Below are 23,789 nucleotides of genomic sequence, written 5' to 3'. Positions count from 1 at the left end.
CTACAGTATTTTTAAAAATAGAAAATGAGAAGATTAGATAGAGCACTATGAAAAATTAGAAAGTGGATGTTGTCCCTTTTTTGTCTCTATTCCAAGATCTTTTCCTCTTTCACTCAGTCCCAGAGGCCTGTCTCCAGGGCCGTGTCCAACATTAATCTGTTATTCTTCTCTTCCCCTGCTATCAAAACACCCATTCTCTCAAGTATCCTTCTTAATAGCAAACTGTTTAAAATTTTAAAAAATTCCAATAGACAAATTTATATTATACTGTTAATGAATGACAGCTGCTTAATGTGTTAGGTTTCTTGTAAGTTTTTACATTTAAAAATGCATGCCCAGAAATCATGCCCTAAACTGATAGAATGGGGTCCATAATGGTGAAACTTGGCAGACTACAGTTGGTTGTCAAGGAAGATGTTTTGTGCAGGGAACCTCCCTCTCCACCACTCCTGTGCATCTCTGCGCATTTCCTGCACCAGTGGGAGCCAGAGACTGGTTTCTTCATCACGTGCAGGGTTACACCTACACAGTGAGGTTGCACGGTAATAGCTCTCTGTGCCCCTGACTGGGAGTAAGGGACAGGGCATGAAATGGGCCTCCCCAGGGGAAAGAGAAGTTGTCACCTATAGTAAATGCCATTAAGAATTTTCCATGTTACAAACCTTCTTTGACTAAAGGTAGGATATTCTGTAGGTGATGTGATGTGGCTTTTGGTAGTATCTCAAACCTTAATTAAGAATGAACTTATATACAAAATGGAAACAGACTTACAGACATAGAAAACATATTTATGGTTACCAAAGGGAAAAGGGAGGGTATAAATTAGGAGTTTGGGATTAGCAGATACGCACTACTATAAATAAAATAGGTAAACAACGAGGTGCTACTGTATAGCACAGGGAACTATATTCAATATCCTGTAATAAACCATAATGGAAAAGAATATGAAAAAGAATATATATATGTATAACTGACTCACTTTCCTGTACACTAGAAACTAACACAACATTGTAAATCAACTATACTTCAATAAAAAAGAAAAAGAAAAAAATTTAAGTTTAAGAAAAAAAAAAGTTTGTGGAATCAGTCTGAAAAATTCTTTACAAGAGATCATTTGGGGTAGACCAAGGCCCTTTGGCTGGTTAATGAACACAGGTTGTTTGTTCTTCTAACATAGTCATGTTCCCCCAACATTTTAATATGAAAAACTTTCAAAATATTGGAACATTAAAAACATTTTGTAGTGAACATCCACCCAGCAATCACCTGGATTCTGCCATTACAATACTTGCTTCATCTCATGCACAGCCATCTATTCATCTATCGGTCTATCTTCATTTTTGGATGTAATTCAAAGGAAACTGCAGACGTGGGTATACTTCCCCTTATTTCTTCATTACTAACAGTTATTTTCACGGAAGCAGAGAGAGTAAGAATTTTACGCTCTTAAACTTTAGAAAACTCTTGCCACGAAGAGTTTCTGATGACTTCTGATAATTTTAGAATCAATAGTAAGTTTAGGGAATAATATATATTTTTCATTCTTTGTCAGTGTTGTTTCTCTTTTAGTTTGCCTTTCAAGTTTTGTTCCAGGGAAGAGTTCACAAAAGTAGGGCTTGAGGCAGAAATATTTTGGGTATCACATTAGGGTCATGTTTCCAGCTTGGAGAGAAAAATATAACCTATCACTCTAGCTTTTCTTTTGGGGAAAGTGTGCTTTAAAAATCCACCGACCCTTGGGCTTCCCTGGTGGTGCAGTGGTTGAGAGTCCGCCTGCTGATGTAGGGGACACGGGTTCGTGCCCCGGTCCGGGAAGATCCCACATGCCGCAGAGCAGCTGGGCCCGTGAGCCATGGCCGCTGAGCCTGCGCGTCCGTAGCTTGTGTTCCGCAACGGGAGAGCCCACAACAGTGAGAGGCCCGCGTACCCCCCCCAAAAAAAAATCCGCCTACCCTTAAATATTTTTGAAATCCAGTGCTGTGAATAAATTGTTCAAAGTAATGATTAAAGGGGCAGGTTGTGCTAATCCTAACATCCTTTCATTAGGGGGCCCTTAACTTGAGATGAAGTTGTGTGACAAGAAAAAAATGGTTGTAGGGCATCTTTCTGTTATCAGGTTTAAAATATCAAATAGTCCCTGCCTTTTCACTTTAGCTCGGTGGTTCTCTAAAAGCCTAAGGATCACCTGGGGCACTTATTAAAGATACAGATTCTCTTCTGTCTCCATGAAATTCTGAATCATAGGCTGGATGGTGCCCCGGAATCTTTAACGTGTGTCGTAGGTGATCCCAATGCAAGTAGTCAAAGGACCATACTCTGGGAAATGGTGCTTTAAAATTACTTAAATTATTTAAGATTTTTGTCTCTGATAACTGAGACTTACTGTAACCACACTGACCTTAACGTCTTATTTTGGTGTTCTTACGTGCTGTAACGGTGGCTCTGTTAACAGATCGCAGTGAACGCCAGCAGCATACCCAAGCAGATACAGTCCCTGTCTGTGCAGGACTCTCAGGTACGTTTCTCTGCCTGTCATTTACGTTGTAGACAGATTTTCTTTTTTTCTTTTAACAAAACCTGACATTTTAGAAAGATAGACAATATCAGGGTGGTGCTTCCAAAGCGGAGGCTTGTAAACACTCTTTTTTAATAAGTATGGAGAAAAGAGGACTGTCACTATTGACTGTGATTTTCAGGGCCTCCAACCTTTAAATGATAGGTTCAAGAGCAAGAACTGATTACCAGACTGCTTCTGAAATTGCTGGTACTGTGTGAAATGAGAAAAGGAAAGAAAATGACTCACCATTCTGCTAGATTCCAGCCACAAAACATTATAGTTAATTGATACTTTTCTTTTTTGCTCCTGGTTGGATTTCTAAACTGTTTTTATAATTCTTTGATCACTGAATTTTATGGCCAATTTATCTCTACAACTCGCCTTGTAAAAATAATAGTCCAGTGACTGTGAAATGAATTCATATTAAAAGTTATATGACAGAACACGTGTGCCACGAGTTGTGTCGGGTGCTGATGAAGGATGCTGAGCTATCCAGGGCAGGGGCTGTGGACGTAGAACCAGAGTGCAGGCCCCCGTTCTGGTTTTGCTGTGTAATTAATAGGCAAGCCCTTCAGCTCTCAAAGTGGTTATACTTTCAAGTATCACCAGCCGGAGGATCACATCTTCCCTCCAAAGCTGCATATTCCATTTAAACTGATTTCTATTCTACCTGATCTGTATTTTATGAAACAGCTGTATGCAGAGGAGATAGAGTGATGGGATTTCATGATTGCAGGTTAGACATCTAGTCCTTGACCCTTATCTTTTGTACCTGAGGAAGCAAAGATTTGCAGAGGTGAAGTGGCTCAGCCAAGGTTGCATAAGTACTTAGAGGCAGAGCCTTTACATTGTATTGGGCAACTCAGTAAAACACCTTGAAGTAAACTGTAGGGATTGGTTGAATGATGAAAGGTAGGGATAACAACAGGTCAGAAGGCAAAGAGTAAAGGAAACAGGAAAAGGGATAAGGATACCTAGTAGTAAATAACATGGTATAGTTTGACTCATTTTCATATACATTATTTTGTTCTCCCAGGAAACTTTTGAGGCAGGTATTATCCCCGTTTTGTAAATGAGAAAACAAGTCCGGAGAATGACTTGCCTACAGTCGCATAGCTGGTCAGTGGCAGAGCCAAGTCTTGACCTAAAATCCATTATTTTTCTACTCCAATAGGAATGTCTCATGTCCAGGAATTGGTAGGAGTAGGGCAAGGCTGTGTAGCAGAGGCAGTCATGACTGATGATCTGTGTTCAAGGAAATAGACTCTAGGGGAGAAAGGCGAGAAAGGTAAACTGTGGCCTCACCTACTAGGTTCCTCCATCCTCTGCATCATGAGGTTTAAAGTGCCCAACCTTTGTGCATCACCCAGGCCCAGTCGGTACAGTCCACAGCTCGGGTCGCAAGGTGCCCCTCCAGATGGCTGAGCTTTCCTTTGGACTTAACTGCTGCTTATACCAGTTGTTCCTAGGGCCCGTCCTCCTACTGAGGCTTTCTATATGAAACATTTGAATCGACAGTTGTGATGGGAAGTAGACACCATTCTAGTGTTCACACAGAGGTCTTATGTGGACAAATAAGACCTGCATGTGTAAAGACCTAGATTTGAAATTTCCAGGAAGAAAGGGCTCTATGAGTCAAGGGCTATCATGATTTTATGCATTTGTTTCCCGAGTTTATAACAGTTTGCTGTTTTGTTTTTAAAGGCCTTACTCAATGCTAGTGAAGACTACAGAGAAGCTTCTTGTGCCGTGAACCTAGTTTTAAGATTAAGGTAAATAATATTGTTTATTTTGCATCACTTTCCCTACATATAGTACAATATTCTGATCTCCTTCCTTAGCTTTTCATAATACTAGCATAAAATAAAATTGTTACCTTGCTTGATCTCCCCAAATAGCCTGTGGGTGCTGTATTCCCAGGACTAATTGCTCTCTTCTAGTTGCTTCCTCAAGAAGAATAAGAAAGAAAAGCACCATGTGAGTGTATTTGCAGGCTCAGTGTACCCTTCATTAAGTATTTTTTTCCTTGCCTTTTCTTCCTTGGGTTTTTCTTTCTCTTTTTTTTTTCTTTTCTTTTTTTACAATGTTAGATCACAGTAAGAGATTTTTAATGAGTTTCTTTCTCACTTCAGCAGTCAGTTTCTGACAGAAATAAACCATGCTTGTACTGACAAGTTGCCTGTTCAGAACATTCTTTAGTGACAGGTTTGATCAGCCACTGTGGAGAAATGATAGATATATTATGAAAGAACCCTCAGTCTTCCAGGAAATGGATACAAATATGGTGCCTGACAGTCTAGTCTTTGTCTAGTGAATGAAAGCTTTCTATTTCAAGGATTTTTAAAAATAAGGTCAATTTAATGTATATTCTTTGTTAAGAATTTGGAATCTCAAGACGAAATTTGCTTGAACTTAATTGTAAATAGATGAACTTACCAGGTCAATCACCATCACATTTTTTAAAAAAAAATTTTATTGGAGTAGTTGCTTTACAATGTTGTGTTAGTCTCTACTGTACAGCAAAGTGAATCAGCTATACGTATACATATATCCCCTCTTTTTTGGATTTCCTTCCCATTTAGGTTACCACAGAGCACTGAGTAGAGTTCCCTGTCACATTTTTGAAGGCATTTTAAAATACGTTCTCCTTTGACAATTAAACAAATAGAACGCATGGCTAATGGGCCTTTTGCAGAGCCATGGCTATAAAAGGTGGATTCATTTTCAAGTTTAGTTTCCAGCCCTCTGAATTATCATAATCTCTCAGGGTAGATTATCTTCGCCATAATCACCCCTTCCTCCTGATGGTCATTCACAATCTGCAGTGCATTTTCCCGTACTTACCATGGGAACCTCACAGCAACCCTTGGTGCAGTTTAATTCAGAGTTGATTTCCAAGTCAAGATGTGAAATTATTACAAGACTATTTTCCTTATATTTGAGAGTAACCTTGCTTGTGATTCACAGTTAGTGTATTTAGCAGTCTCCAGAGAATGAAATAGCCCTTTCTCTTTTTGTTTGACTTTGGAAACAGGTACTCCTTTTATTTTTCACTTGTTCATTTATTCACTTATAAATATTCACCGATATTTCTGAGAAAGCAATTCTGTGCGGGGCTCAGTGTTTGTCTTTGAGACGCAAGTGTGAGTGAGACTACGGAGGTTACAGGCTAGCCCGCTGAGCATGCAGTGTTGGAAGTCACCTTTAGACCCCAGTCATCCAACCTCCTACTTGACATACGCAGGAGTCTTTTCTTCAGTGCCCCTGCTGGGTGTTTACCCAGCCCCCGTGCATACTTCAGTTCACTCTTTTTCCGTGATCACCTCTGCGATACTGAGAAGCTTTAATTGCTATGTCCTCTTGAAGATTAAGCTGACCTTCCTATTCTGGGCTCAAATTCTGACCCTTAGAGCACATATCAGGTTCTCTGGATAAGTCTCCTGAAGAGTGTTACAATGCATACTTTGAGCCTTATTTCCAAATATTGTTTTGCTCTAGGTGCTGGGACAGTATAAAACAGTTGCGTTCTCTCATTTTTCTGAGAGCCATTTGTTGTTTGCCAGGCTTCCTCTTCTCCTTTCCTAGGCAAAACAGCAAAAGTACCTTTAGCCTTGCTTCTCACGATATAGTTCTCTATCCCCCTCCCAATCATCCTTGTTTACTCCTATTGACTTTTAGTCTGTATCTGCTTTTGTTACCCTTTTTCTCATGGGCTTAGGTGGTGGTTTTCCTGAGTTCGTGGCTTGGGTCACTAGTCTTAAAAGATTCTCCATGAAGAAAGAGTTCCATGTTCAAATAAGTTAAGAAACAATGGGTAGTATCCATCTATTACACATACACACACACACACACGCACACCTTTTTTCGGAAATCACAAGGAACATTAACATGAAAGGTTCTAAGAAGTTCTGCAGGAGAAATTTGTTTAACTTTGTTTACTCTAAGACCTCTTCAACTTCAGAACTCTTTTCATGGTATTATTTTCCAGTTTAACCTTGTCCCTTTTAAATGGAGCACCCATATTTAAATGTAGGACTCCAGATGTGATCTGAGCAGGCTAGAATACAGTAGTTAGGTCATGTGGTTTTTTTGCAGTTCACACTCTATTTCTCCTAAGTAGAGAAATTTATAAATTTCTCCTAAATCAGTCCAAGTTTTCATTGCCTTTTGAAATACCTGTGTACTTTGGTGATGAATTTAGCATGACCCAACAGTCAAACAAAAACCTCTGATTGTGTTTTTTCCATTTGAAGGGCTACCAAGGCTGACTCTGAACTGCAACTTATGTTTTAAAACTCTGTGTACATCTTAGCATTTGTCACTATAAGAATGGACCTGGTGGTTTTGACTCATTGCTCGCCCACCATACATTTCACTCCTGACTGTCAATGTGTCATATTAGTTACAATGTTTGTATATATGTCCTTTGTCAATTTGATGACCCTATCTTTTGCACCTTTATCCAGAACATTGATTATCGTATTCAACAGTTGAAGTAGGACAGAGCCTTCTGGCATCTGTTAGAAACTGCTCACTTTCTGAATGCCTTTCAATAATTAACTAGTATTTTTTGGTATAGTTGCTCAATCAAAAACAAATCCTATTGACTCTACTGCCTTTTAGTCAACATTTAACTAACTATTCAAAAGGCTATCATAACAGGATCCATTAAAAGTATTTCTGAAATTAAGACATATCAATGATATTTTCAAAAAATGGAAGTGAATTTTAGTATAACTTATTTTTAGCAAACACATGTTTATGCCTAATTGCTTATATGCATCTTTTTTGTTGTTGTTAAATGTTTACAAGGTATTTGTTTAAATTCGTGTTTTTTTACATTTGAGAACTCATGAATATCTCAGAATATGTTGTTGGACCCCTTTAAGGGCAATCCTTGTACAGTTGTGAACAGTGCAGGTGTTAGGAGCACTGACCCCCAGCGAAGTTGAAAATCTGCTTATAACTTTACAGCTGGCCCTCTGTATACACAGTTCCACATCTAGAGATTTAACCAGCCATGGGCTGTGTAGTCCTGTGATATGTATGTATTGGAAAAAAAAATCCTCATATAAGTGGGCCTGCACAGTTCAAATCCCTGTTGTTTGCAGGTCAACTGTACTTTAATTTGAGAAATAGCCTTGAAAGTTAACAGTTAAAAGCTATTAAGTTTTGGGGATCACTCTCTGCTGATATACACGTAAACAGCAGCTACTCTCATTCATCCTATAGATATTTATCAAGCACCTACCTTGTGCATGGCACTGTTCTAGGCCCTGTGACGCAATAAGGGAAAAAACAAAAGACAAATTTCCTGCCCTCCAGGAGCTTACATCCTAGAGGCGGGGAGAGGAGCAATTCAAATATGAGCATTGCTGATATGATATATCAAGTTCTCTGAAGGAAAAGCTGCATCGAGAGGCTATAAAGTCTGAGGGTGCTGTTCTGTATTAAGGAAGGCATGTTAGTTTTCTATTGCTACGTAACTAGTTACCACAAATTTCGTGGCTTAAAGCAACATCCATTTATTATCTCATAGCTTCTGTAGGTCAGAAGTGTGGACACGGCCTACTTGGGTCCTCTGCTGTGGCTCACCAGGCTGCAGTTAAGACCTGCTTACCTGGAGCTTGAGGTCTTCTTTCAAGCTTATTTGGGCATGGCCAGAATTCAGTTCCTTGCAGGGGTGGACTGAGATCCTTGGCTCCTACAGGCCACCCCACTCCAGACAGTTCAGAGCCTGACTTTGCTTTTTTCAGGGGCAGTTGGAGAACATTTCCCCTGCCCTCCAAGGGCTCAGTCCCTCTGTTAAAGGTTTTTCACCTAATTAAGCCAGTCTCATCTAGAATAATCTCCCTTTTGATTAAGTCGAAATCAACTGATTTGGAACTTGAATTACACCTGCAAAGTCCCTGCACCTTTGTCATAAAACATAACTTAATCACAGGAGAGACAGCCCATCATATTTAAAGGTCCGGGTCACACTCAGGATAGAGGATTATGTAGGGCATGTACACCAGGGGACAGGAAGGTTGGAGGCCATCATAGAATTCTTCATTCCATAAAAGGGCTCTCTAGATAAAGGGATAGTTGAGCAGACCCCTGACAGAAGTGAGGAACCAAGCCACGAGGTTGCTTGGAGGAAGAAAGTTCTAGGCAGAGCAAACAGTGATTGCAAATATTCTGAGCAGGAAGGATGTTCTAAGTAGTTATAGAAAGAGCCAGGGAACCAGTATGGCCAGAGTGGTGGTGGGGGGTGAGGTCTGAAGGTTAGCAGGGGCTGAATCATGAAGGGCCATATAGCCTGTGGTGAAGACTTTGGATTTCACCGTTTGTGGTTGGGAAAACATGGTGGAAGGTTTGTGAGCAGAAGAGTTACACCATTTGAGTTAAATTTTAAAATAAGTACTGTGATTGCTTTATGGAGACTAGACCATATAGAGACCGCTCAGGGTGGAAGCGGAGGGCCCATTGGCTGGCTATTGCCCTGGCGCAAAAAATGATGATGTGGCCTGGATCAGGGTGGGAAGTAATAGAGGTGGTGAGCGATTATCAGATTCTGGATGGAGGAGAGAGGACTTAAAAGGTTTGGGCCTGAAAATACAGATGAATGGAGTTGCTGTCTTCTGAGATGAGGAGGGGAGTTGGAGTTGCAGGTTTGGGCAGAATCAAGAATTCAGTTTTGGACAAGTTCAGTTTGAGTTGTCTAGTGGAAATCTATTTCATGATGTCAAGTAGGCTATTCAGGTACATGAGCCTAGATTTCAAAGGAGATATATTTCTGGGCTACAGAGATAAATTTGAGAACTGGTGCATACGGTTTTTAAAGCTATGAAGTCATATGAGCTCATGTAGGGAGTGAGTGATGGTAAAGAGTTCAAGGTCTTAGGCTTCTCTGGTGGTGCAGTGGTTGAGAGTCCGCCTGCCGATGCAGGGGACACGGGTTCATGCCCCAGTCTGGGAGGATCCCACATGCCACGGAGCGGCTGGGCCCGTGAGCCGTGGCCACTGAGCCTGCGCGTCCAGAGCCTGTGCTCCGCAACGGGAGAGGCCACAACAGTGAGAGGCCCGTGTACCTCAAAAACAAAAAAAAAAAGAAAAGAAAAAAGAGTTGAAGGTCTTGCACACTCAGGTGGTGCATGGATGAGAAGCAATCAACAGATTGGTAAGGAGAGATGGTGGTCCTGTAGGTCAAACAGAGGAAGTCTCAAGAAAGGAGGAGTGAAAAGCTGCATCAGTTGTTATCAATAGATCAAGTACAATGGGAACTGGGAATTCACCATTGTGTTTGGCAAAATATCAGTACATTCTTAACCATTGTTGACCTTGGCAAGAGTTATTTTAGTAGAGTGGTGGGGATAAAAGCCTGATAGAACTGGGTTCAGGACAGAGTGGCAAGCGAAAACAATGTAACAAAGATAGATGACTTGTTAGTATGGACAACTCTTGCTAGAAATTTGCTGTACAGGGGGAGCAAAGAAATGGGGTGTTAGCTCAATGAGAATATGGGATGAAGGGAGGGTTTTTTTAAAAAAAGTATTGTTTAATGGAAATGATCCAATAGAGAAGGAAAATGGAATGAGAGACGGGACATTTGTAAGCCTGATGTCCTCAGATGGGTGGGAAGGGATGATGCCCAGGTATCCATGTAGATGTCAGCCTTAGACAGGAGAATGGATAGATGCCTGTTTGACATTGCAGCTGCAGTGATGGAAGAGCAGGCAGAGGTGCAGGGAGCTTGGTGATTTGGGGTGTGGGCTTGTGGAAGTCTTCTGTTAATTCTCTTCTCTCAGTAAGATAAAGAATGTCATCATTGAGAGCGAGGAAGGAAAAGATGTTCAGGGTTGGAGAAATGAGGAGATAATTGTGTCAGAGAGCTGGAGAGTCACTTCACCAGGGAGATGTGATAGGATGAACAGGCTGCACCAGTGATCACTTGAGGTGAGGGATTGTGAATTTAAAGTGAACCAGCAGTTTGTTCCCTGAAATGGACATTATCCTGATGTCCCAGAATATAAGTGCGTGTGAGTGTGATCATCATCTAAATGGAAACACAGCATTTAAAAACATTCCTAGAGGGTTCTCTGAGCACACCCTTGCAGGCCCCAGCTTTAGAGTCACTTTTTAAATCATGAACAAATATGGGTCATAGAGTTGCCCTCAGTGGTCTCTTGTGTGCGGGGTGGCAGTCTCCTGGCCTCTTCTTTTACCAGCAGCACCCGCTCATAGGTCCAGCTTCTCTTAGAACCTTCAACATTACATGCTCATTGAGCATCAACATCTGCCATGTTGGTCCCTGCCATACAATTTCTTCATACCCCAGTCCCCATTTGAAACTTACTCTGGATCACTTGTACCAGCCTGTGTGAGAGGAAGCTGGAAGGTTGTTCTGGCCAGTGTTGATCAGATTTAGGAAATCCATGTGCTGTTTTGTACCCTTTTCATTCATTTCCATCTAGACCACAAGATTCTGACATATGTATATGGTACATGTATAGACACATATTTATATACATACACAAACATAGGCATATACACACACACACAAATATACCCTCACTCTGTCCTTGTGGATCACTGGTCTAGACAACACGTGGCTATTGGGTGTTAGAAACAGCGTGCCTGCCTTTCTTATCCCCTGAGGCCGTCTGGGCATGACATGTATGTGTATCGTGCTCCACAGGCTAGTGAGTAGACATCGGTTCATCCCAGCATTTCACCAGTTGTTAACTAATGCTGTTTGGGTGGCTGCTTTCTCCACCTCTTGGAAAGGTCACTCTGACTTTCTTTTTGACATAGCATTTTATAGACCTACCTACTAGGAATATGGCTTCCTTCCCCAAGATGCTGGGTAAACCTCACCTTCATTCTCTAGGTAAACTGGGAAATACTTTTCACAACGCCACATTCTAAAAAGAAAAGACAAATACATTTTAGCTACAAGTAGTATATTTATTTCTCCATTTCTCATTTCTGGTGATCATAGGCAAAAGACTGAGGAGACAAAGGCTAATTTCTTCTTTGAAAAAATATAATATTGCTTTAACTTGCTTTTAAAACTGATCTGTTATATGTAAGGTTGGAGAAAAAGGATTAGACCTTAGATCTCCATGTTAAATGCTGAACATAGTTAAAATTTTTTTCTTTTTCCATGTATGTGCTTTTCTGCAGATATTCTCTTGTCCATTGTGTGTATGGTAATGTTGTCAAAAAAATGAGTGTCATAAATTTAGGTACAAGATAAGGAAATCCTCTTACATCTGAGGAGAAAAATACCAGCTCACAAGTGAGCCACCTCATAATTTATGTAACTGTAGATGTTATTACAGTTTCTGGTTTGAGTTAGGCATTGCACAAATATTTTGTCATTAGTATATTTTTCATAAAATAGAATAGTCATTTGGCATAAAACATGTTTTTTTAGAGTCAGGCTCAGTGATTTGGAAAAATGATAAACTTATCAGTTAAATTGTTAATTCCTTTGTGTTGGATGCTGTTCATACTTTGACAGTGCAGCCCGGTGGATTGCAGTTAGTTTAGCTGAAGGCAACTGTGACAGTTATCACACATAGATGCTTTGGTCTATCCCATCAATTTGCTAATAATGAAGTTACTTGGTTATTATGTAGCAATATCATTAGACCTTGATGGGCCAGTTAAAGACCCTAGACCAACAAAATAGTTTTCCTCTTTGTGGGGGAAGAGGATCTCTGGAATAGGATATTTATTTTACAACAATCCTTTAGCATGACAGTATTACTTACTTTGACTTATTATTTTAGTTTCTCTATTAAGAGGTGAACTTAGATAGGGGTAAAGTGTAGACTTAGTAAGTTATAATTTCATAAAGAAAGCTGAAGCCGCTAAAAACAATGTTGTTCACCATTTTAGCATTAGTATGCCTGAATTCGAATTCCATGTTATCATCATTCAGGAGGGATTAGAATTCTTCAGTGAGCCTCTAGTCTGTAAAATCAGGTTAATTGCATAATTCTAGTCAAGTGGTTGGGGGGCTTGATTAATTTTTCCCCCAAAGGTTAAATAGTATAGTCATAGTGACCAATTGTGGCAGTGCTTTTTAGTACATGGTCTTTCCCCCCCACCAACAAACTACATATTTATGGGTTTCTTTGTGCAAGGCTTTGTTGAAAATCCAGAGGTGAATATGACAGGGTCTCTGCACTCAAAGAGCTTACTGTGTAGGCGGATAGATCAGACCCTGCACAGATGACTCTAACACAAGGTAGAAAGTGATAAATGCCGTAAGAAGACGGATGAAAAGAAGAGCTATGGGTAGTTAAAGGAAGGTGAGAGCCCTTTTGTCTGAATGTTATCTTTGGATTACTTGTTCCCATAGTAACCAGTGTTTATTTTTTTCAACATCCACGTTTTGCGAAGAGTAATGGTTGAGTTGAATCCAGGGGCAGTGTCAGGCTGTGGTCTTTGGTACAGGCCTTATCAGACTTAGATGATTCCTGAGAAGACTATGTTTGTTTTTCAGTAGAGTGGTATGTATTATTATGTAGGTGCCAAGTTATTAGAAATACTGTTCTTTAGTATGAAAAATATTTAGCATTTAATTTTTTGGAATGTTCTCTGGTAATTTCCTTTCCTCTGAGAATTGGAGTCACTGTTGTACTTCTTGGCTATTTTGAGTGAGGTCCTTCAGAAAGATGAGGTTCCTACAATGGACCAGGCACCGTGATAAGCACTGTGTATGCTTTGTCGTGTTTAATCATCACAAAACCTCTGCAACGTCGATACTGTTGTTACTGACATCTCACAGGTGAGAGACTAAGGCGTAAAGTCCTGGGGGTTACTCGTCCAATACCTTCCAGCTCAGATGAAGCAGAGATGGGTCTTGAACCTGGGTCTGTTGAGCATGCTGGTCCTTGCTGTTTACCACTTGACCCCGTGGCCGTGCTCTATTCAGTTCCGTTCTGAATGCCATTAGAAATCCATGTATTTTTAGGATTGTTACATTTACCTGTCTTCTCACTGACATTTTACCTAAGTATTCTTTTAACGGTGTTTCCTGATATGCCCATCATTAAATATTATGACAGGAATACCTGAAAATATTTTAGAGGAGATACTAAAGTTGATGATGAAAATAGCAGTCAGCATTTGTAGTGTCTTACAACTTTAAAAGCACGGTCACATCACTTGCCACATTTAATTTTTTCTTTCATCCTATGTTTGCTGCTTACCGGTGAGAAAGCAAGATCAGGGATGTTAAATAACTTTCCTGCAGTCACAGAGATAGTACACTTAGGCTGGAGACTGGGTTTTCTGATGTTAATCCAGTGTTATTGGTGGTGTGGTATAGGTAGATGGTATAAGTAGAGATGATACAGGGTAGTGGAGGGTATAGATCTTTTGCATTTAAAAAATCGTTCTGCTGGTAAACATGCTAAAGGAAGGAAGATTTGTATTCAGAAAAATTTGGTAATTCATGAGAAGCAAAATAGAAGAATTAAAAGCCATTCATTGTGAGATAATGTCCTTTTCTTTCTGACAGTGGAGCAAGCAGATGTTTGCAAGTGCAAATACTTTTAGCAATAGGGAATGTATTGAGTTCTGTATTTTCAAGCAATATATGGTCATCTTAGAAATTTAGAAAATCAAAGTAAATTAAAAGAAAAGAACAAGAAATAAAATCTTCCATATCTCACTACCCAGAGATACATCATTACTAGCCTCTTGACAAATATTCTTCTACTCTTTTCTACACTTATGTTAATAATGTTATAGTATAAATATTTTATTTTACAAAACAATGTTTTATGGTCTGCTTTATTTAGTAATGTCTTTGATATCTTTTCATATCTTTGAGTATAAACCTACACAATCCTTTTGGATGGCTTCTTTATATTTTGACTGAGTGTGCCAAAACATGTTACTTTAAAAAGTATTATTTGAGGGCTTCCCTGGTGGCGCAGTGGTTGAGAATCTGCCTGCCAATGCAGGGGACACGGGTTCGAACCCTGGTCTGGGAAGATCCCACATGCTGCAGAGCAACTAGGCCCGTGAGCCACAATTACTGAGCCTGCACATCTGGAGCTTGTGCTCCACAACAAGAGAGGCCACAACAGTGAGAGGCCTGCGCACCGCGATGAAGAGTGGCCCCCGCTCGCCGCAACTAGAGAAAGCCCCCGCACAGAAACAAAGACCCAACACAGGCAAAAATATAAATAAATAAAATTTTAAAAAAAGTATTATTTGATATTTATGGAATTCCCGGTTTTTCAGTATGGCAGTATATGAAACCTTATATGTGCAAAAATGATGTTTTAAAACTGCCCGGTAGAAAAATCCCCTTTAGCATTGGATTTTGACCTTGCTGAAATGCTCTCAGACTTTGAGAAACCTGGAGATACAAAACGGAGTAAGCCCAGTATTGAAGCACATGGGGATTCTAGGGGCTGGTTGTGGCACTTGGGCTAGCAAGAGGTGTCACTGTCCATGTGGCAGCTGACACTGCTTCCTTACTCTTCGTTAGGGCTGAGTTCTTAGGCACTGCACTGAGAAGCCATCAAAATGAATGATTCCTGGGTGTAACATGCTAACAACAGTAGAACGCAAACACCGAGTTCCATTTTGCAGCCATTCTTTTGGGTTCTTCCCTCCAGTGCATGTTCTTTAAGAAATCCTCCCTTGGCTGCTTGCTGTGAGCAGCCTGGGGTTAGAGGAAGTGACATGTGTGTGGGACATAACTGTGGGAGGAGATGACAGATTGCCTTTATTCTCTTAGAGCCTTACACAGTGCCTAGCATGTGATAGACCCTTAATACATGTGTATTGCACAAGTGCCAACTGAATGATTCTTAACTAAAGGGATTTTCCACAAACTGAATATCAAGATGCCTCCCAAGATTTGTATGTATGTATGTATGTGGCTAAAGATGTTACAGTGGAACAATAGTTTTTGATGTTATAGTGGAAATGTGTACAAAAAATACTTCTTTACTAGATTTCCTCTACAAAAATTCCCAAGTGAGATAATACTTTAGGTATAATCTATTTTATTTTTAAAAATACATACGGACTCCATGCTATAAGAATTGCAAGATGGGGCTTCCCTGGTGGCACAGTGGTTGAGAGTCCACCTGCTGATGCAGGGGACACGGGTTCATGCCCCGGTCAGGGAAGACCCCACATGCCGCGGAGCGGCTGGGCCCGTGAGCCATGGCCGCTGAGCCTGTGCCTCCAGAGCCTGTGCTCTGCAACGGGAGAGGCCGCAGTAGTGAGAGGCCCGTGTACCGCAAAACAAACAAAAAGAATTGCAAGATGGTTTCTGTGGCAGAGATATGAACAAAGTCATGCTGAAAGAGGCTCCTTAAAGGAGCATCCTCTGCCCTTCCTATGTATCCAGCTTGGATTACTTCCTCTAGGGTTGTCACCAGCATCCATTGGCCATACCTGCCTCTGGGTCTCAGCACCAGGTCTCAACTTGTGAGTTTTGAAGTATCGGTGTGTTACGCTTCTTCCTCCAGACCCCTCTCTGGTAGAAGTTTCCCTGTTAAAAAGTTCCTGAGTCCTACAGGCAGCTTAAAGGTGGCAGCTGGCATGTCTCTGTGGAGCTTACCCACAACTGTAGCTCTGTTGCAGAATGTTCTCAGGGCAGCTCTCATCTAACCTTGGAAGGGCAGTGAATTGTGCAGTGTCACGTGACCAGTCACTATCGGTGCCAAGAATAGAACCCCAAAATCAGCCTGCGGAGGGGTAGCCTCCTTGCCGTCCTCTCTCTCATCATAAATTCCACCGTGCTCTGGCCAGCAGTCAGTCTTACTTGCTGGACCAATTGTTTGGTCACATTTCTGGGACTTTCACATCTCCCCTGAACTCTTGCATCTTTCTCATGAGGTTTTTTAATGTCATCGAACAGATAGGCATGAAGAGAAAATGTCTTAAAATAGTGGGTACCTTAAGAAGATTTGGTGTCATTTAAGTCAGTGTTAGTTACCTGAGATACCTTGGCTGACAATAGCCTGAAATTTTAGCAAACACCTGAGTGTTTTAAGTTATCCTTTCTGTCACTTTGCAGAGGCTGTCTCTTATCCTTTTTTATATTCCACCTTTCCTAGCTGCTGATGACGTAACCTGATGCTCTTAGCATTCTAAAAATTCTCCTCTCCAGTTTTATCAGGGAAGGTTTTCTCTTAGGACGCGTCCTCTTGATCAGAGCTGAATAATTCAGAGGTCTGTTTGCAAATTTATTTCAGTTACCATATCCCTGGAGATAATGAGTGGTGAGATTTCTTCCTCAAAATGTTCAGTCTTGGAAAAGCAACAAGCATATTTCAGTTTGGGGGCTTTCTCTGCATTAACTTTTCTTTGCCCATTGAAACCAGCCTCCCTGGAATATACTTTCAACTTTATTTTGCAATTCTCAGAGTGCTAGAAAACTTTGTTCTTCTTGGTAAAATTGATACAGTTGTTAACTGGTGGTGTAGTGGGAAATCTCTGCTGCCTAGTGAAATTCATTGATTGGTCTTTGTATTAGTTTTCTATTGTTGCTATAATAAATTACCACAAACCTAGTGGCTTAGAACAGCACAAATTTATCATCTTTATTATTTATTCTTATCTTACAGTTCTGTAAGTCAGAAGTCTACATGGGTCTCAGTGGGCTAAAAAATCACGACGTTGGCAGGGCTGTGCCCTTTCAGGAGCCTCTAGAGAAGAATATGTTTCCTTGACTTTTTTTTTTTTTTAAGACTTTATTTTTTAAGAGCAGTTTCAGGTTCAGAGCAAAACTAAGAGGAAGGTGTGGAGGTGTCCCATTTACCCCTGGACCCCTCACATGCTTAGCTGCCTTCACCGTGTACACCCCAAACAGTGTTGTACGTCTGTTACAGTCTCTGAGACTACAGTGACATGTCCGTATTCTTCAAAGTCCTGTAGCGTACATTACAGTCCACTCTTGGTGTTGTACATGCTATGATTTTGGACAAATGTATCCACCATTATAGTACCACATAGAGTGTTTTCACTGCCCTAAAAATCCTCTGGGCTCTGCCTGTTAGCCCCCTCCCATGCTCCTGGCAACCACTGATCTTTTTACTGTTTCTATGGTTTTGCTTTTCCCAGAATGTCATATAGTTGGAATGTGCATTTAAGGTTCCCCCATGTCTTTTCATGATTTGATAGCTCATTTCTTTGTAGCCATGAGCACTGTGCATTTTCTGTATGTTCCACAGTTGGTTTATCCATTCACCTACTGAAGGACATCTTGGTTGCTTCCAACTTTGGGCAATTATGAATAAAGGTGTTATAAAATATCCACACGTACATTTTTGTGTAGACATAAGTTTTTAGTTCCTCTGGGTAAATACCAAGGAGCATGATTGCTGGATTGTGTGGTAAGAGTATGTCTAGTTTTGTAGGAAATTGCCAAACTGTCTTCCACAGTGGCTGCACCATTTTGTGTTCCCACCAGCAATGAGTGAGTTCCTCCTGCTCTACATCCTCAGCAGCATTTGGTGCTGTCATTATCAATGTTCCAGATTTTGGCCATTCTAATGGTGTGTATTGGTATCTGTGTTTTAATTTGCATTTCCCTGATGACATGTGATGTGGAGGATCTTTTCATATGCTTATTTGCCATCTGTGTATATACTTCGCAGTGTTTGTTAAAGTCTTTGGCTCATTTTTCTTTTTCTTTTCTTATTGTTGAGCTTCAAGTGTTCTTTGTATATGTTGGACAATAGTCCTTTATCAGATACAGCTTTTGCAAATACTTTCTCCCAGTCTGTGGCTTGTCTTCTCATTCTCTTGAGATTGTCTTCCACACACTAGAGGTCTTTAAATTTAACGAAGTCAGGTTATCAACTATTTCTTTCATGGACTGTGCCTTTGATGTTGTATCTAAATAGGCATCACCATACCCAAGGTTATCTCCAGGAGGAAAACTAGTAAGACGATTATCAGGGCTTTCACTTACTCAGAAATTGGAGTTTATTTTTCTTGCTGCTTTTATTTATGTCATTATCCAACATTACTTATGTTTCCTAGGTATTAAGCGGTGGCTGGGAGGGAATTGGTTAACTCGGGGAGTCTTTGCCTTCTCCAGTTCACTCTCATAGACCTGGAGTGTTCTGCAGTGCTTGTTTCGCACTATTTCTCCGTGACTCTGCATCAACTGACAGTTCACAGAGCATCTGGGCAAGGGCCTGCCTGTTTATAAGATGCTCAGTCACCACAGGTTATCAGTGCTGTCACTAGTTACTCCTTTTGCAGATGACGATTAAAAAAAAAATCATCTTCTCAATAGCATGATGTATTGGGTTGTTTGCTGGAGTTGACGATGTTTAGTCTGAGGGCTGCTGTTGAGAGTGTTACATAGGTAAGGGAAGTTGTGTGCCTAGGGGCTGGAGGTGGCCTTTCACAAATGGCTAAGCCTGGCCCAGTGTTTATGAAAGAAGATGAAAAACAGTAACTTACCTGAACTTAAAAGCATAGTCTGAGAAAGAGGTAGAAAATACTCACTAGATTTTAGGGGACCACAGCAAAATGAAAACTCATCACGTGATAAGGCTCTTAATTTAATCTGAATTTCACTGCATAGAGAAACTAGAGATTATCTTCCGAGTTCCCAGACTCTGGGCCACGTGGAAATCGGACCGTTACACAAATCTGGGAACTAGTCTTCTTAAAATTTTTCAGAAAATAAAACTCTATCCTTTCCTCTCATAATCTGCTTAGCTTTGTGAGTTTTCCCAGTGAGGTATGTAGTTAAGTAACTTTAATCTCCAAAAGAAAGTATGAGTTTTGGTGGAGTTTTTAATGAATTTGGACACTGAAGATGCTGGAAAGCACGCCTGGCCACAACATATTTATGTAAGTCTTCTTCAGAACCCTTGGCTCCTTTTTATTTGCAGAAGTATGTCTCTTATCAAGGAAGTAAGTGGTGGAGGGCTTCTGCCCTGGGTGGTTTCCACCTTCTCCGACACAGGGAGCCCCCAGGACCAGGGGTTGCTCCTCTCACACCCATTGGTTTGGGGCTCTACCTGTGCTCATCGTGTAAGTCAGAGCCCTCTTCGGTGGGTTCTCTGTGATGACTTGTCAACTTCCTGAATGGAGATTTGCCAACTTGCCAGCTGGTTGCCTTTGTTGTCTTAATGGAGAACCTCTGGGGATTGAATAAAATCAAACTGTGCACCTTTGTCTGGAGTTGGTTCTAGATTTTCATGCAGTGGAGTGGATATGAGGTCGGCTTGGTGAAAAAGGTATTGGAACTTTTGTACTTTGATCCATTCTCTTTTTATGGCTTGATTGAACCATTTTGCTCCCTCGCTCAAAGAGAGGTCTTTCTCTGAGAATGTTCAGATGAAGTATTAGTCCTTTAAAAGGCTTAAAATGAATGTTTATTACCACAGCAAGGACTATACCATTTTAAACTCTTGCATTGTAAATCACACCAAGGATCCTCCTCAGGTTGGCCTTTTGACTGTATTAGGCTAACTGCTGTGTTGCAGGAAAGTGTAGGGTTTGCTTAGAGTTCTTTGAGCAATATGCGAGTAGTTAAGATAAGTCTTTTTCCTTTCTCAAAATATTCTATCTCCCTCACTACCCCCTCTCAGAAAATCTAAAAGAAAATGAGGAGGTGAAAAAAGCAGGGCTAGAAGATATTTAATAATCCTTCCTTCATTCTTTTTAATCAGTTTGTTGAATACTCAGTACTATCTGGGGTAAAAAAGTTTTATTTTCTTTAGTCACCATTTTCAAAGAGCTTTGTTGAGTCTTCCTTTCCCATCTTTTAATGGTGTTTTGGGCTGTAGGCCATAATTTTCCAGTGAGTTATGACATAAAGAAGTCAAGTCTAGTCTAAACTTCAGTCTCTATTCAATTTAGCCTCTATATCTCCTCCCCTCCCCCACTTGTCCCCTCTGGCTGAGTAGGGGACACACTCAGCTCTTTCACCCTATTCCACCCTCCCTTTTCTGCACTGCTTTCTCCTCTCGGTTGTCACTGCCTCAAAAACACTAACTGGCTGCCAGTGTCCTCTTTGGTGGGGTCCCTGCTGGGACTCTGAAGAGTTCTGATCCAGCACCTTCTTCCCTGCACCTGGGCAGGTGGGAAGGAGGTCCTCAGGAGTAGGATCATGGCAGGATGGCTTGGTTTTGGCTGCCTTCCCCTTGACTCCTTTGGCAAACCAAGTGTGAGTATGTATACAGGCTCTACGGCTGCTCCTTCTCTCCACTCTGCTGTGTCTCACCAGTTTTCTTCTCCTTGTTCAGGGAGTTAGGAGTAGGCTGATAAAGTTGATAAATTTGCCCCATAAGCAGATAAACGTGTGGAGTGAGATGCCAACCTTTCCTCCTTACAGGCACCTCTGATGTGTTAAGTGATGCTCTGGGAGACTTCTGTAGTTGGCTTGGTATTGGGGCTGGACCAGCACATTCTCTGGACCAGTAATTCACCATTGAAGATTGTCCGACCTTCTGTACTCACACCCTCGAATTTTGTTTATATAGGTAAGGGTCGAGGGAGTCATAGGTCATGACTGGTGCTAGCAGAGTGATTTTGGTGAGTTATTAATAAGGGTTGGAGTGGCTGACCTCTAATATTTGCAGCACTCTTTAGAATATGTGGTTGCTGATGCCTGTCTGTCCTTGGCTTAGCATCCTGGGAACCAATTTTGGAGTAACAGGGAAAGATCCACTCAATGTCTGCTGATACAGGCATGCATCTCCATGTAGAACTACTTCTGGGTGCTTCCCTGGTGGTGCAGTGGTTGAGAGTCCGCCTGCCGATGCAGGGGACACGGGTTCATGCCCCGGTCTGGGAAGATCCCAGATGCTGCGGAGCGGCTGGGCCCGTGAGCCATGGCCGCTGAGCCTGCGTGTCCGGAGCCTGTGCTCCACAACGAGAGAGGCCACAACAGTGAGAGGCCCACATACCGCAAAAAAAAAAAAAAAAAAAAAACAACTACTTCTGGGAAAGTTACCCAGGGAATATCATGAAATATAACCCTTGGCCTTTAAGGATCATATTAAATTTTAATTTAAGGAAATAAAAATAGAAACATAGGAAATATTAAATAGCTGTATCAGGCATCATGTGATGAATTGTTCAAATAAATGTAATTGAGGATAAATGGTGCAGTAATTGAGGATAATGGTGCAGTGGTGCAGTGTCCACTGGAGTAGCCCACCAAGACCGCATCTCTGACCTGTTACAAGGGCTGCGGCAGGGGGTGAGTGAGGAGGTGACTGTGTGGGGTGCCTTCCAGCTCTGCTGTGCAGCTCCTGGCTGTGCTCTACAGACTATGAGGAATGAGAGGAATGGAAGAGGAAATGTGAAAAGGTACTATTGCAGTTTTAAGACTAACTTGATTTAAAAAAAAAAAAAAGCAAGCTGAATTTTGTTTCTTTTTTTTTTTTTTTTTGCTTTATAACAAATTTAATCAGTTATACATATACATATGTTCCCATATCCCCTCCCTTTTGCGTCTCCCTCCCACCCTCCCTATCCCACCGCTCCAGGCGGTCACAAAGCACCGAGCTGATCTCCCTGTGCTATGCGGCTGCTTCCCACTAGCTATCTACCTTACGTTTGGTAGTGTATATATGTCCATGCCGCTCTTTCACTTTGTCACAGCTTACCCTTCCCCCTCCCCATATCCTCAAGTCCATTCTCTAGTAGGTCTGTGTCTTTATTCCTGTCTTACCCCTATGTTCTTCATGACATTTTTTTCCTTAAATTCCATATATATGTGTCAGCATACAGTATTTGTCTTTCTCTTTCTGACTTACTTCACTCTGTAAGACAGACTGTAGATCCATCCACCTCAATACAAATAGCTCAATTTCGTTTCTTTTTATGGCTGAGTAATATTCCATTGTATATATGTGCCACATCTTCTTTATCCATTCATCCGATGATGGACACTTAGGTTGTTTCCATCTCCGGGCTATTGTAAATAGGGCTGCTATGAACATTTTGGTACATGACTCTTTTTGAATTATGGTTTTCTCAGGGTATATGCCCAGTAGTGGGATTGCTGGGTCATATGGTAGTTCTATTTGTTGTTTTTTAAGGAACCTCCATACCATTCTCCATAGTGGCTGTACCAATTCACATTCCCACCAGCAGTGCAAGAGTGTTCCCTTTTTTCCACACCCTCTCCAGAGTTTATTGTTTCTAGATTTTTTGATGATGGCCATTCTGACTGGTGTGAGATGATATTTCATTGTAGTTTTTTTTTTTTTTTTTGCTGTACGCGGGCCTCTCACTGCTGTGGCCTCTCCCGTTGCGGAGCACAGGCTCCGGACACACAGGCTCTGCGGCCATGGCTCGCGGGCCCAGCCGCTCCGCGGCATGTGGGATTTTCCGGGATCGGGGCACGAACCCGTGTCCCGTGCATCGGCAGGCGGACTCTCAACCACTGCGCCACCAGGGAAGCCCTCATTGTAGTTTTGATTTGCATTTCTCTAATGAGTAAAAATGTTGAGCATCATTTCATGTGTTTGTTGGCAGTCTGTATATCTTCTGTGGAGAAATGTCTATTTAGGTCTTCTGCCCATTTTTGGATTGGGTTGTTTGTTTTTTTGTTATTGAGCTGCATGAGCTGCTTATAAATTTTGGAGATTAATCCTTTGTCAGTTGCTTCATTTGCAAATATTTTCTCCCATTCTGAGGGTTGTCTTTTGGCCTTGTTTATGGTTTCCTTTGCTGTGCAAAAGCTTTTAAGTTTCATTAGGTCCCATGTGTTTATTTTTGTCTTTATTTCCATTACTCTAAGAGGTGGGTCAAAAAGGATCTTGCTGTAATTTATGTCATAGAGTGTTCTGCCTATGTTTTCCTCTAAGAGTTTGATAGTGTCTGGCCTTACATTTAGGTCTTTAATCCATTTTGAGCTTATTTTTGTGTATGGTGTTAGGGAGTGATCTAATCTCATACTTTTACATGTCCCTGTCCGGTTTTCCCAGCACCACTTATTGAAGAGACTGTCCTTTCTCAACTGTACATTCCTGCCTCCTTTATCAAAGATAAGGTGACCATATGTGCATGGGTTTATGTCTGAGCTTTCTATCCTGTTCCATTGATCTATTTTTCTGCTTTTGTGCCTGTACCATACTGTCTTGATTACTGTAGCTTTGTAGTATAGTCTGAAGTCAGGGAGCCTGATTCCTCCAGCTCCATTTTTCATTCTCAAGATTGCTTTGGCTATTCAGGGTCTTTTGTGTTTCCATACAAATTGTGAAATTTTTTGTTCTAGTTCTGTGAA

The 23,789-nt window shown here is 41.2% G+C and overlaps 1 protein-coding gene across 1 annotated transcript in view; it reads left to right on the top strand.

Moving 5' to 3' along the window:
• STK39 (serine/threonine kinase 39) overlaps nt 1–23,789 on the top strand; it is a 323,719-nt gene that overhangs the window by 196,791 nt on the left and 103,139 nt on the right. Inside the window, exons 13-14 of the mRNA XM_060106877.1 lie at nt 2,453–2,515; nt 4,262–4,329. Coding sequence (XP_059962860.1) covers nt 2,453–2,515; nt 4,262–4,329 — 131 coding nt within the window. The remainder of the gene's footprint in view (nt 1–2,452; nt 2,516–4,261; nt 4,330–23,789) is intronic.

The sequence above is a fragment of the Mesoplodon densirostris genome, chromosome 8, assembly GCF_025265405.1.
Source record: "Mesoplodon densirostris isolate mMesDen1 chromosome 8, mMesDen1 primary haplotype, whole genome shotgun sequence".
In the NCBI taxonomy this organism is placed as follows: domain Eukaryota; kingdom Metazoa; phylum Chordata; class Mammalia; order Artiodactyla; family Ziphiidae; genus Mesoplodon; species Mesoplodon densirostris.
This window is presented reverse-complemented; position numbering and strand designations above follow the sequence as displayed.